Below are 15355 nucleotides of genomic sequence, written 5' to 3'. Positions count from 1 at the left end.
AGGAACACAAAGAGGTGACAGCCTGGCACGTTAGTTCAGTCTCGAGATATAAACTGCACACACCGAGGCTGCAGCATAACGAATGAAAAGCTGCACAGAAAGGACGGAGTCTTTTGTCCTAAGAATTTTTTTTGTGTGTGTTCTCACGTGCAATCTGTAATTCCTTGTCTGAAGTCTGCACTAGAAAGCAAAGGGGCATGCTGGATCTCAGCTGCTGCACATCAGCCCCCCTCGGCTGCCTTCGTGCTGACACCTCTCAGGCCTCTGAACGTTTCTCAGATGTTAAAATACAAATCCGTCAGCTAAGGGACCAGCTCCACTCTCTTCTGCCTGGAGATTTAGCTCCTTGGTTTCAGTGAGTACCAGATGGGATGACTAATTCAGAGGTAGCAGTTCAATATATTGTCTGAGGGGAGGAAAGCAGAAGCAGACTTGATCTGCAATTTGATGAAGCCATCCCCAGCCCTATAAACATGGAAATGTTTGTTTCAGCTCGGCAGGCAACAGACAGATCTCCTGGTGAGGCGCACAATTGTCTTGCCTGGCCTAAGGGACTCTGCATTCTTTCTTCTAAGATAGGGAATGAAAATTCATGGAGCTTTATCTGCCACTTGGCTCCTTCCAGCTTTTGCCCTTTTAGGAAGAAGTCAGTTAGGTTCATATGCAAGCGGTGATTACAAAATGCACTGTGGGGAACTATTTTTCACCAGGCTACAGCCTCCCCCATCCAAAGGGAGATCTCATACAAAAGGCTCAAGGATATCTGCTCCTATTTCAGGCAATAGGTTTAATTTCTTAAACAAGTATTCTGGCCTCATTAACAGCACTGCTGTAGTAGCACAGCATAATGAGCCAGTATAAAATCTGTTAAACTTTGTTCAGAAGGAATCAAGGACTAAAAAAGACTAAACTCTTGATAACAGACTGCTGGAGATGATGCAAATCAGTAAAAGTTCTACAGGGAAGAAGAGAGCAGTAAAAGTTTCTATCACCTGAGCTCTAAAAAAAAAACCATTATTGCCTTCTTACAACACAGAGGAAGCAATGCAGGACAAACCTGGATCACCTTGAGTGGTATCCAAAAAAAATAGCAGCACAGTGAGTCCTGGCAGAGTCCACTTGAGAATCAAGTAGAGTATACACCTAAAAATGTTCCGGCTTTCTATTTACGTCAATTTTGGCAAGCTTCCTTCTCTGAAATTACATAAGATTAATGCATTTGTACGATGTATTGTCTCCTCCATCATTGCTTTAAGGCTGCCACGATCTCAGATTAGTATCATCTCTCCTTTCCTTCACCTGTCACTGCAGAACTGGCGTTTCAGGGGCCGGCAGAATAAGGCTCTTTCCAGCTCTTTCCCTATACACAAAATCCAGCCCAGCACCCTCACGTCTGCTTTCAGGCAGAATTCACAATTCTGCTCAGTCTCTGGTTTGTGAGGAACTGATCACAAACAAAGCAGCTGGTCCTACCTTTTTGGTGTGAGCTGTGCTGTAGGACCTACACCCAGTCTATTAACTACCAAACCATTATTTCCATCAGCCAACAAATTTAAGCTGGGAATGTTGCTAAATCTGTTATTAAGAGCTCGGTTACAAGGAGTTTTAAGGCTTTGGAGGAATCCCAAGTTCAAGCCTTCATATTTCTGTTTCAGAAAAGATTATTTTAGCTCTGATCCCACCTGCTGCAGATCACTGCATTCCCTGAAAGAGATCATTTGGACGTTGTTTGCGTCAATCAGGCTGGGCTGCTTTCTTCCAGGGGACGGGCGCTTGGTGGCACTAGAGCTCACATAAGGGAAAGTACAAATAGAGATGAATCAGCAGCGTTTCACTGTTCATATAGTTGATGCAGAGTGTCATCTAGAAGGGTTTGCTCTGTTCCAGAGGTAACATTGCTCAATGAGCTCTGAAGTCTGGCTCTGCACTTTCTTTGAAAATATATGTGCTCTATAATTTTAAGTGAAATGCGATCCACTCCCTGCTCCCTGCAATCTTCTCTGAAGTCTCCGCAGGACTTAGAACAGTGAACTCTCACGACACGGGAGGAAATTGAACAACTTATCTCATTTTCAGTGCCAGAAGTACAGCGAACACTTCACAGACAAGCAGAAATTATTTCTGCCATCTTATAATTACAGAGGCTGATCTTGCAATCTGCCCTTAATATTAGCAGGAAGCCTGATTAGTTTTTGGTGGACTCGACACATTCTGCAGGAGCCCCTGCATACAAATGTGCTAGCAGCATGAGTCTGTAAGAACACGGGAGTTGCTATTAGACGGATAGCCTAAATCATAGCTTTGTTCTGGTTAAATATTACCTTTTCATTTAGGTTAACAAAATATTTGTCACTGCTTCAGTTCACTAGAACAAGTCTTAGATGCATATGACCAAAACTTCAATTAGAAAGGATGAGATCTGAGCATGAAGCTACATTTGGTGACATGAGCACTCTTCTTAGAGCAGCACCGTATGTCAGACGTAATGAATTACAAGGTAGTCTAAGAAAACGTCTCCTTTCAAAATAAAAATAACTGAACGCTGTCTACCAACTTCGTAATACACAAATTCACAGGATTTAAATATGACATTCGTCACAGATGGATGTTTATAATACAAAGGGAACAAGCACTCAGGAGACCACGGCAGGCTTTGTAGAACTACACCACGCAATGACTACGCAAGTGGCGCTGGACCTGCCCCATGCAGTGCAGCCAGCACTGCAGTCATGACGGCAGAGGATTTTATTTCAAAATCACTTCTTCTAATCCTCTGAAACCTGCTTGTCAATACTGTGAAAAGCCAGTGTCTTTTATAACTTCACATCGAATGAGTCTGAGGGACTTGCAAATCTCAAGGAAATTCAACAGCCTAACAGTCTCCTTCTTCTCAGTGCCAAATTGATTCAGCAATATCCAGCAGCTGCTGCAGAACATGTTCGATGACTTTGCGAAGTTACTAACACAGTACGATGCTACAGAGTGCCGAAATCCCCGGCTAGCTCCTTTTTATATGCAACAGAGCCTTTTAACTCACAAAATCACTAAAAAGTTTTTCTGGACTACGCAATGGGTGACTGAGCAGGGGATTTGTGCTATCCAAAGTTTCCCACCCTTCGTGGGCTGACTGTCGCTTTCAGATCAGCAGCCATTCTAGCGCTGTGTCTGAATATGATTGCCGTCTCCAATTATCATAAAGTAAGGAGGCTTAACGAGACAGACAGAGCCCAATTTAAACCTCACTGCAGCAGAGACTGCAGCAATGGATGGGACACACCCTGTTAAAGATGCAGTACAGCGTTTCTGCCCTTCAAGCTTACTTCATCCCCTTTGCTGCAATGCTGTCGACAAACACAAAGCTTAACCCTTCTCAGAGCAAGCTGCCTCAGACAAGCAGGCACTGAGCTGTGCAGCATTTAAGCTAAACCCACCAGAATATAAATGATCTATATTCACTAAAGATACCCTCCCTGCCTCAAAACAAAGCCTCAAAACGTGTGCATGTGTCTGTCTATAAATGCGAGTGTAAAGAATATTTTGGTTTGCTGCTTTTCACATATTCATGCTTCCTCTGTGGCAAGCACTTCCTAAACGCCTGCTTGAGAATCCTAATTCCTGGATCTTCGCTGCAAAGACCCGATACAAGGCTGGCATGACAGTGCAATTTTCCCCAAGCCATCCTGGCTATATGGCAAGCTAAGGCACAGGTTCCACCCAAATTCTCTTATAAGCTTCGGTGAAACTTTGTTGAAAGTGTTATTTGCAGTTCACTGAAAAAAAATGCAATTTTTGGTAGAAAATCAGCTCTTTGTAAATTCAGGTCACCCTCAGTAAACAGTTGACTCAGAAGGGTGACGGAAAAGCAGAACTTTGCTGAATCTAAAGCAGAGAAACCTTTTCTAAAGGAACACCTTTGACTTTTCATTTCACAACTGATCTGAATTTTTTCCAACATCAAAATGTCGCCTGCCTCAGGTTACCACACAAAGCAATTTATTACACTCACATCTTTAGCTTTGATTGCCGTTGTTCTTTGCCACTGACTAACGCTCCTGTGCAAGGATTTAAGGAAACCCAGAGCAAATATTTTGTAGTTCACCTGTTCTAGGTTGTCTGTCACTGGCTTGCAAGAGAGCTGCTGTAGACAAATTATCAGAGCGCCAGAGGTCAGACCTATCTGAATTTGGGAAGAGCCGAAGCAGCACTATCGCTACTCCGCTGTGAAGGGCAGCCCAGATTCTGAGAGCACGCCGCGAGAGACCTGCGGGACTTTATTAATGACTACGCAGTGTGGACAAGAGGGAAGTGGTGCAGGACCGTAGGGCTTGCTGTTCTGTTTCAGAGCCCAGATCGCTGCCTTCCATCCACCCCTAACTGCATTAACAGCCTAATTGCCGGAGGCTGCTGGGGGGGAAAACATAAAGACAAACTATAATGAAGCATGGAGGAAAGCAATGACATTCTTTTTAGAGAATGTCCAGTTACAGAGGAAAAAGATGTCATGTCAAAACACAAACAAGAATGTCATCGAGCCCTTATGCATAAACCAGGCACGCATACCTAATGGAGAAATGTATGGGTTTTTATATTGACATCGATGCCTACCAGTAATGGAAATAAAAATCTGTCAGTAGCTTCTCAGTGCCCTTGCTTGTCTGTAACAGCTCCACGGGTAATAACTACTGTCTCCCTGCTGACGGCTGAAGCACCGGATCCTCCTTGCTTTAAACAGAATGAAAATAAAGTACAGTGCTTTCTGTTAAGCAGGGGGGTCTGATTCTTCTCTTCCAGAGAGGTAATTTAGCAAGGATTCAGTCAAGCTAGTGGAATCAGTGGTGGTTATATAGACATACGAGAGAGATTCAAAGCAGTCTGTGTCATGTAAGGCTGCTGTATGTTTTTATACCTATATTTAGAGATATCTTTCACAATAACTGTGCCAGTGAAAGCAAGCCCTTGTCTACTAATAGAGGTTATTGGCTACAGGACTTGGGGCTGTGGGCTGGAACAGTAAGGAAGCAAAATGACAGACTCCTTTGGATCATAGTTGAGGACATGAGCACTTAAGATCCAGGCTACGCACACACATTTACTTCTGCATGTATAGGTCCTTTGCTTTCAAGCTGAATCTGAAAGAAGTCTGTCTGAACACAGATCTAAGCTTTAGATGTAAGAGACCTAGATACAGATATTCCTGGTCTCTTCAGTGAGCTTTGGGAGTGCAAACAAGTGATTAGGGCAGGAACTATTGATCATCTGAGTCAGACACAACTTTTGCTTACTTTGACCTTGTGAATTTCAGAATTCTGCCCCAGTGCCCAGGATGTATTTTTGCAAGCTGCAGAATCTACTTGGCTCTCCACCCAGTTTTTCACCTCCAGTCCTTATCTGAAGCTTATGCCAGAATTTATGGCTACATGCCTTTTAATTCTCCTGGATGCGATTAGCTGCTGTGTCAAAGTAAGATGATGCATAGGTATTCTTTCAAGACCAGTGAAGCTGTAGTACTAATTCATTTAAGGCATTGTAAATCACGTTAGCAAGATGTACAAAGGCACTGGCATTAAAGAAAAAGTCCAGATACCCCTGATGCTACTCATTAGGTATGCTGTCTGCCCAGTATTTCCTGAATAATGTATCAGAGATACCTTTCAATGCTGAACTCCCGAAGTCTCAGACATGCAGGCTCTTCAGCATTTTAGCCTTTTCCTTACCTATCCTAGTTCTAAAAATAAAATTAAAATTCCAAACAATTTGCATGACATCATATAATTCGGTTTAAAATGGGAACTGTTCCGGATGAGATTTGATAGTACACTGAGATGATTGGTACAGAAAGAAATACATACCACATAGGACAAGTATCATGAAACAATGTGGTAGAAAAAGTGAATCTGCTTTAAACAAGTCCTCCTCTTTTCTGTAGTTCTTTGGTAGAGAAATAAAGGCCACCTAAAGGCAAAGGATTCAGCTTGGATAAGGCACTATTTCCCGATCAATAATAGTAATAACATGCAGCAACCTTTGGCTTCTCATCCTCAGAATACTAACGCTCAAAACCTAAAGGTTTGTAGCTTGCTATGTTGTCCTGGTTTCAGCTGGAAGAGATTTAATTTTCCTCCTAGGAGCTGATATGGAGCCGTGCTTTGGATTTAGGATGAGAATAATGTTGATAACACGCTGATGTTTTAATGTTGCAGAGCAGTGCTTACACTAAGCCAAGGACTTTTCAGCTTCTCACACCGCCCTGCCAGCGAGGAGGCTGCGGGTGCACAAGGAGCTGGGAGGGGACAGAAGCAGGACAGCTGACCCCAGATGGCCAAAGGGATATTCCACATCATGTAGACATGCTGAACAATTATATGGGGGGTGTGGGGACCACTGCTCAGGGATGGGATGGGCATCAGTCTGCTGGTGGTGAGCAATTGCATTATGCATCACCTGCTTTGTGGATATCATATTATTTCTCTTCCTTCTGTCCTGTTAACTGTCTGTATCTCAACCCACAAGCTTTTACTGTTTTCCCCCATTCTCTCCCCCATCCTACCTAGGGGTGCGGGGAGCAAACAGCTGTGTGGCGCTGAGCTGCCTGCCAGGTTAAACCACAACAAACCTGAAGACTATCTAAACCAAAATCGAGATGTCAGAATCACCACCATTGGTTCTGCCTACTGAAAAAAGTGGGTAAGGGTGGGAGTGGGGGAGAGACAGAGAAAGAGAAGAGAAGAACCAGCAAAAAGCATTTATTTCCAAAAGAATAGAGTTGCTTGGTATATTGACATGCCTGATATGAAAGGTCAATTTGTTTGCTGTTATCTGCAAACACACAAGTGTCATGTTTTGCCGTCACTGTTGATCACTAGACAATTCACACTGACATTTCTACAGACATGCCACAGCTACGATAGACAAAAATGATCTTGTGAAAGACAAGGCCAAATCCCTCTTGAACCTATTCTTATAAAACATCCTTTGACTAAAATAGAAGCAAGCAAGATTTGGCCTACGGTGACTTGGTACTAAAAATTTAAATCCTGTAGGATGATTCTTGATAATCCAGATGTTTTATAAACTTTCTTACCGTGGCTCTGTGTTCTATGGTTAGATATCCCCCCTTCCTTTAGAAATAATGGAAGAGGTTTGAGCTGAAATGCAACGTTTACTGGAACATGGTGGTTCAAAGCAGCTGAAGCTGAGAACATGTTAGCAGCCTCATGAGACAAGCCTCTCTCCCTCAAAAGCTTTTTCTTTCATGTCTGTTAAACCACCTGTTATTAAAATACAGGTTCATCACAGCTTCAGACCCAACTCAGAGTTCTCGCTTCTGTTTCTGCAACTGTTTTGCATTTCAAAGGAACACATTTGTTATCAATTTGAACAAGTAAAATATAGGAAGCATTAGGTGCAGAAAAGAGAAGTAAGGACACTTAGGCATGCAGAAATAAGCATTGCTGAGCACTGAAACACAGTACTGAATATGCAGATACTTAGAAGAGAAAGTTCATTTAATGTCAGCTGTGGTCCTCAGCCACTGCTGTACTTAAAAGCACTGTCATGGCAGCTCAAAATTTTCCAAGCATTTATGACCGTTCTGTAGGGGAATGTGGGGGTGCACAGAGATATCCTCGACTCCACACAAGCCTCCTGATGACTTAGTAAGAGATTAGGAACATAAACAGTCTTCTGAATTGGGCAGAATAGTTGAAAAAGCCCCCAGTAACTCTAATGAATTCAGGCAGGTTTATGTGAGGGCCTAATTAAAAGTCCATAGAAATCAATAAAAAGTCTTACTTTCTTTAGTTAATTTAGGTTCCAGTAATTTATCAGGACAGACTGCTGATAAAGATGGAGTTAAACAATTATGGGTGAGATCAGATTCAACACTGCTATCTGATTTCTTATATGGATACTACGTTATTTTGTGGGGTTGTAAGGCAGGACAACAGTATCAGTTAATGGGTGACAACCTAACAGGTTCAGATTGGCCTTCCTTTTACCGTACTGTGCCATTTTGGACAAAACTTCTACCATTATTTGTTACCTTATCAATTTAAAACACGATCTCTGTGGCAATCTGTGCTCATACAGCTCCTCCTATAAAACTTTCAAATATCTGTATTTCATTTTCAGCCATTCTGTATTACCTTCTGTGAACACTGGAAGGGCCCTCAAGAATATCAGTGTCAAAATGCCACAGGTAAGAATGTCCTTAAGTCACAATCGAGAAACAGACTGAGCAAAATAAAATGTTCACATTTACACACCCAAGGGAAGGACAGAAATCATGATTATGGCATGTCAGAAGAGCCTTAAATTGTTCACCCCCATTAAAACTGCACTGAGTGCAAGATTGCTTGCAGCTACGTAAAATAATGATAATTAATTCTTTACCAGTGTATACTGGGGTACTGTGTCCAATGATATTGACCAATGAAGATGCAATGTTATGTTTTTCTGATATGAAATTCTTTTTGCCTCATACAGTGTAGTAAGAAATGCTGAAATTTCTGGTTGTGCCAGCCTTATCACTTAACAAGGTGTTTAAACAAACACATTCCAGCACAAGATTGTGTGAACAGGCCGTTTTTAAAACCAGAGAGCTGAGATGCAGGGAGACACTACTTTATTTTTAAATCGCATTTGCATCCAAAATCACAGCTTGCAGCCACATCTGCTGAACCCACAACAGCAATTGCCCTTGTAACATGATCTGCAGACTTTTAAAAACCAGCCCATTGATTAGCTGCAGGACATGATTTTATTTATTTATTTATTTGTGCCTGGAGCAGCACACTTAATCAATAAACACTGGCAAAAATCTGGGAAAAAAAGCAGCAGTAATCTAATATCAGCGGCAACTTCTGTGCATAAAGCTACTAATCAAATTGGCTTTCATGACTACCGAGAATGAAATTTAACCTTAAATATGACTCTAAGTTACTTCGGAAGACTGCAAGTAATTATGTTCTACATAGCTTCCTTCTTGACATCATGCATTACTTCTGCTACGGAGGTACACTGGAGTCTTGTCCTAAGCCAACAAAACAATGTGAGATACCAAATACCCATTAAAATAAAAGCAAGATAAGGTAGCTGGAAAAGTAATCTAAATTGGGCTGAAACACTCCAGTAAAAAGCTTTTGAAGGAAACAGCACAACCAAATAGGTAGACCAGGTGTCTGAAGGTACATCAGTCAGGGTTTTGTTCCTGTTTTTTTGGAAGGTAGGGGCTAATTAGAGCAGCCTCAGGATGCTTAGATTCTGTTTTACTCTCTGGGCAGAAAGGTAGACTCATAACTAGGCCACTGCATAGGAGAAGGGAACTGAAAGTCAGGACACCTGAGGGGTATTTCACAAGGTGTAATGGTAGAACAGTCACTTCAGAGCAGAGCATAAAACGCAGCAACCCCAGCTTAACTTCCTATAAACTACAAACATGAGCATGTGCAAGTATCTTTACTGGTGGCTTTTTATCTCTTAAAAGGAATAGCAGGAAAGCCGTGCACTAATAACATTAGCTGGTGTCTGATATTGGGCCTTAGCCTGCCATCTTTCCAATCAATGGCAAAATTCCTGCTGGATGCAAAGGTGGCAGATTGGGCTCATTAAATTTTGAGTAAATTCACAGCAGCAAGCTCTGCATGAACCTCTCTTCAGCTATTGTTCATGCTGTAATCAGGCATATCCATCACACAGCTTTGCATCTGTCTGTGTCTTTCCCTCACCCAAACCTCTTCCCTCATGTCTGCATGGACAATGGGCGTGCTGACCCTATAGGTCTCTTCCATAGGAGATAACTGCATCTGGGAATACGCCTTTGTTCCTAACTTATATTATAGTGTGGACACGACTGAGGTTAGCATATGGCATTTGCTAATGGTCCCTCCTACCCTACATTAAGTTATACATTATAACTTAATAGAGATGATGTCTATATCCCTTAACAAATTGAATTTAAAATGTTGCAGCAGCTGCACGTATAATAGAATCTACAAACTCTTCAGTAACCTATTTAATTATAAGCTTTATTTTAGCCAGTAATAGAAGGTGCACAAGGATGTGCAGAATTTGGGGCTATGGCCAAGAAGCCACCTGCCTTTTACAATATCACTTTGTATCAAAAATCAAATGCACTTACCTTGTCTTTGTGATTAATGTAAATATGTACCCATTCAACATCTCTCTATTTATTTTTTTAAGAACCAACAGTTACAGATCACAAGAACAAGGTATTTCAGGGGCAACAATGTTGACGTAAAACTCCAGACAACTAAATTCACCTTTCCACTCTCCCAGGAACTTTCTCAGAAAATCACAGCCATGACTACAAAGATCTTTAGGACTACAAAATTGCTAAAATGTGCTTTGTGGAAATCACAGAAATGCACAAAAGCATGTTAGATAATTAACTCTTTGATAGTCCAGGGTATTTATGAGTGCAATTCCCACGTGCTGGACAAGGATAATGGGGTGCCATCACCTTACAGAGAGGTGATGAGGATACATGTACTAAGATTCTGTGCAGTTCTGAGACTACAGAAACAGGAGCCAGATGGTTCACACACTGAAAAGTGTTCAATTAAAGCTTTATATTTTTTAAAGTGAGGCTCGTGCTTACATCTATTTAAACCAGTATGTACATGACAGTTTATCCAAGCTATTCTGCCAATATAACACCAGATACACAGCGAAACAAGACTAAAATATACCTGTTATACCCAACAGATCCACTATGACGAGCTCTAGCAAATTTCTTGGTGCTGCAATTTCAGCTAACACATGATGTCCATGTAGGTGCACGGCACATCCTTACAACAGCTTGCAACCGATTCTACTACCTGCCGATGCACCTGTTTTGTACCTGATGTTAATGTGGTCTATAAATGAAGCCGCACACTCATGCATTTTTCTCCCTTCATCCAAGCCACCAGGACAACAAAGAGATGGCATAAATAATTCACAGTATGCTACCAAGAAAAACAAAGCTACAGCACTTACCTATCATCTTAGCTGCAGCACTGGTCCAGCAATGCAACTGGTAAGAGCTCGATCTTGAAAACCGCTGTGGTTGGAATGATCATGGAAGCCAACATTTGAAGAATCTGAAGTTAACCTGCCCAAAACAAAATCCCACTGAGTGTCCTTATATTTATTGTTATGACAGTAACAAATTGAAAGACTTAGACAAAGCCTCAAATGAACGCCCACCTTCTGTGGGAACTAACATACACGTGTCTGCCACAGACGCCTGCCATACTGACACGTTTGGCTCTGAAGCTCAGATTCAAACTTTAGCTCTGGGTGCTTGGACATCAACGAGTGTTGTCTAACATGCAGACAGACAGACCCCTAACTTTGTATTGTTTGTTCTGCTTCCTGTCCAATGAATTAATTTCATGTAATGAAAAGTTGTTTCAAATTCCTGTCCCAATTCCAGACCTCTGATCCCATAAGAGGCATATATATATACCCTATATATATACCCTATATATAAAGGGGCTCCCACGTACTAGATCACACATGTTGTTCCACAACAAATGCACAAAGGAGCCTCAGATCCCAACAGAACATAAAGCTTTTTCTAAGTTGGGCTGGTGGAAGATAAAATAAGTATCTGGGCATGTGTAGGGATTCTTATGGGTCCCATCTGTAACTCCCCAGACCAAGAGGTAGTTTGTGTGAGCTGTACATGTGAGCCCTTTTAGCACACAGTGCAGCCAAACCTTGCAAATCTCCATCTGCATTAGTGACTGCAGCAAGGGCTCAGATGGCAGACATTTATTCCAATTATTCATGGGATGGCAAGCCAATTTTGTGCCTTGTTAAGTAAATTACTCCTTTAATAGGATAGGTTTACATATCTGGTGTACTAGCCCGGGGAAAGAGTTTTCATTTTGCACATAATCATTCCAAACGTTGACAGACTACAGGAAAGGCTAGCAAGTATTGTCTATTCAGGACACTGATCAGAATCTTAACCAAAATCAGTAATCAAATAATTAACATAAGACTAACAAACACGTCCTTGTTTTGGTCTCACTTTGCAGTGGTGTAATTTTGGAGCAACTTATAAGGAGCTATTAGATGACTGTAGTCTTTATATAAGCAAATGCAATAGGCCCATCTTTAGAAAACACTGCCAGTATGGCTTAAACATTCTTTAACTACTTTTTAGGTAGGCCAATCCAAATTTCTTCTTTCTTACCTGATTAGTATTCATAATGCATTTTGAGATCTGTAGATGAAAAATACAAAAGAAAGACAACGTTTTACTCTACTATTAGTCAATGAAACATAGAAACACACATTGAAATTAAATTGCTGGAAAAACCTTGATGCTGCTTCTCCCCTTTCCTTTTCTCCATCCTTTAATTCCACTTCTTTGATAAACTCCTACATTTCAAGAGCCAGGTCTTTAATACTCCTCTTGTAGCTACACAACGTGCGCTATGAATGATCTGCCCATTAGCTACAGGAGAAGATTCATAGGCTTCAGTTCCAAGTGTTCTAAGGCAGTTTACTAGGCTCAGAGACTTCGATGGGAAGTGTGGGAGGACGACAGAAGGGAAGACCTGCAGTCCTCCTACACACACTCCTTATTAACTTGAGTAATCCCCTTAGAGCTATCCAAATGAAATGCTGAAGCCTGATAAAACCGATGTTACAGGCAGATAGATACTTCTGTCTATATAAATAACTTTATGAAAACTGCAGAACTTGACAAGAAAGATTTCCTAATTCAAGCCTCCCCTCCTCTTGTCGTTCTACAAGGAAAATGACTTATTCATTATGTAACATCTGCATATCCCTAAGGATGTGCAGCTAGGAACGGCTGGGATAAAAATAGATCTGAAAAAGGAAACAATAAGTATGTGAGCAGATGCTGGAACACAGGCTGGTAAAAGAAAGTTTTTTTCCCTGTTTTTCCAAACAGCAGCTCCTGGAGTAGCCAGGACTTCAGAGCTCAGAAACAAGTTCTCAAGTTCTTATCACTCTAGTAAATTTCCCACCAAAATTATGTTCCCAAACATGTTGGGATACGGACATGATAGGACTCAGAGTGGGTTTGTGCCAAGGCCAACTGGCTAAATTTAGATTCGTAGCTAGCAGCAAGCACTGAACTAGAATTAATGCTAGAGTTAGAAGCAGCAGAGACTGATGATTGAGATTTTTTTAATTTATATTTCTTTTTGTGTACCTAATAAACCCTGCTGGTCTCATGGCTCTATTTTAAGGCTAAGATTTCAGGCTAGGAAGAGCCAACGAGCCAGACTTATTGTGGGGCTGGCTACAATTGGCCTTGCTTTTTCATAAACATTGGAGGACGAGGAGCTGACTTTGAGTGGTTCATTAAATAATGGAATGTTTTTCCTTGCATATATTTCAACCATTTAATGCATTTTAGAATCAATTAGTGTGAGCCCATGTGGGAAAAAATAGAAAACCTAATGGTATTAAATGCAGAATTTGGACTGCATGCTGTAAACAGTACAGGGCATTAAACACTAAAGGAAAAGAATAAAATAAGTATATTAATATAATATTTTGGTATATTTGTATGAATCTACAAGTGTTCTGGAAAAAAAACTATGATCATAATTAAATGGCTTCTTTGTAACAGACAGATACAAATGAAATAATACCCAGCATTATGAAATTTCAAGCCCCAGTTTTAAAATATAGCAAGCCCAAAGAACTTCTAAAGCAGAAGTTAATTTTAAAAAGATTACATATAGAAGTTCTGAACAAATTAAAACAGGATTTTAAAATAGTTAGTATGAGCTTATCTTAAGACAAAGTAGTGCTAATATCTTTGTACTGATATGGAGGAGGTAAGGCTATAGGGGAGTTCAATATAGAGCTGTAAGGCACAAAGCAATGAGTCATCATCCACTGGCTCAAACAAGTACTTAGATTTTCAGGAGACCAGGACCATTACATTTATGAAATTCCTGTCAGGTAGTGCAGATGTGAATGTTTAAAGAGCACTAATGCTTGAGAGAACAGTGAAACACTGATGGAAGCTTTTTCTATGCTGGTCATCAGCGTTCAGCCAGCACCCATTTCTCCCCAAGCCCCTGCTTCTGTAAAACAACCACAGTCCTGCACATGCTTCACCTCCCTGCAGAGCATCCTCCCTAAAGCTGCATGCTGGGCAGTTTTGAAGAGTTTTACCAACAAGTTCTACAGCAATCCCTAAGGAAAAAGAGGTTAGAGGAATAGCTTGTACAGCAGGCAGTGGAAAGCAGCAGTACAAAGTACTTTATTGCTGCTTATTTCTGCAAAAAACGAAAAAAAATCATGTCTCTCCCCCACACCCCAGCCCTTCTTCCAAGAAATGTCTGCCCGCTGGATAATAATTGCTGATTCAATGCCCAGTAGGGCTCCTTTAAAGAAGAAAATTGCTGCAGCACTCACTGTATTCATCAAATATTATTGCTGCTCTCTAGAGGAATGGGAAGATCTATTATCAAAGAAATAGATTCAGCATCACCTTATGCTGGCTATGGCTTTTAAAAAAAAAATTATAAAGCAATGTCTTCCTTTGGTTGGGACCCAGAAGGGGAACAAAAACGACAGAGAGAGGAGAGAGAAAGGGCTAGAGATAAAGAGGCTGCGCTGTCTCCGCCAGTCTCACTGCGGGTGCCTAGGAAAGCCTGGAGGTTCAGAGAGGAGCAGGCGCTGCAGGAGTGACTCAGCAGCCTCCTGCGGCAGAGGGGGGCTGGCAGCAGCCACCGCCCCTCCCCGGCTGCCAGCACCAGGCCTGCCCGTCCCTGGGAGCCATCGCTGCAGGAGACACTGCAGCCAAGCCGGAGCCACTCGCACGGAGAGCTGGTCTCCTCCTGTCCAGAAATCTCCCTGCAAATAATCGCAGAGTCACAGCTCCCTCCGTTGCCTCCCCAGGGTCTGCTCCAGGGAAAGCATCAAAGCTGCCCCCCCCAGCCCGTTATCTCCCCACCGCAGTCAGGAGAAGCCGCTCTGCTCCCTCCGAGCTGCAGAAAAGCCATTAACTCCCACTGCCACGCTCACCTCCCACTCACGGGGAGCAGCTGAGCAGCTGACGCCTCCTCTCCTACACCCCATCTCCCATGCGGCTGTACACCAGTGCCTTCACTACCTTGCACAGGATAGAAAAGGAACAGCAGGGCCACGAAGCGCTGCACGTCCAGCCCCACACACCTACCGCTGCTCTCCAGCAGGAGGCACCTAAAGGTGCAGGTGGGAAAGGAGTCGCAAGCTTCCTTTGTCAAGCAGGTGGGAAAGGAGTCGCAAGCTTCCTTTGTCACCCCACAGTTGCTCTGTGTGCAAGGCTGGTTGCAGGCGGAGAACTTAATCCCCCTCCACGCAGCCCGGA

At 42.2% G+C, this 15355-nt stretch overlaps 1 protein-coding gene across 4 annotated transcripts in view; it reads right to left on the bottom strand.

Annotated features, from left to right (window-relative positions):
- The window catches only part of DOCK5 (dedicator of cytokinesis 5), a 121677-nt gene that overhangs the window by 95663 nt on the left and 10659 nt on the right, over positions 1-15355 (bottom strand). For 3 of the 4 annotated variants that reach the window (XM_083811586.1, XM_083811588.1, XM_083811591.1), the window contains exons 1-3: positions 15185-15324; positions 12206-12235; positions 10999-11113 (exon numbers count right to left, since the gene is read on the bottom strand). Coding sequence is in view for 1 of the 4 variants with exons in the window: in XM_083811591.1 (XP_083667717.1) it covers positions 10999-11005 (7 nt within the window). In the remaining 3 variants the exon portion in view is untranslated. Of the gene's footprint in view, positions 1-10998; positions 11114-12205; positions 12236-15184; positions 15325-15355 lie in introns of those variants that run through there. The other variant, XM_083811587.1, reaches the window with a different exon arrangement.

This window comes from Anser anser (genome assembly GCF_964211835.1).
Source record: "Anser anser genome assembly, chromosome: 26".
In the NCBI taxonomy this organism is placed as follows: Eukaryota; Metazoa; Chordata; class Aves; order Anseriformes; family Anatidae; genus Anser; species Anser anser.
The sequence above is the reverse complement of the archived record's forward strand: the minus strand, read 5'-3'. Positions and strand labels throughout refer to the sequence as shown.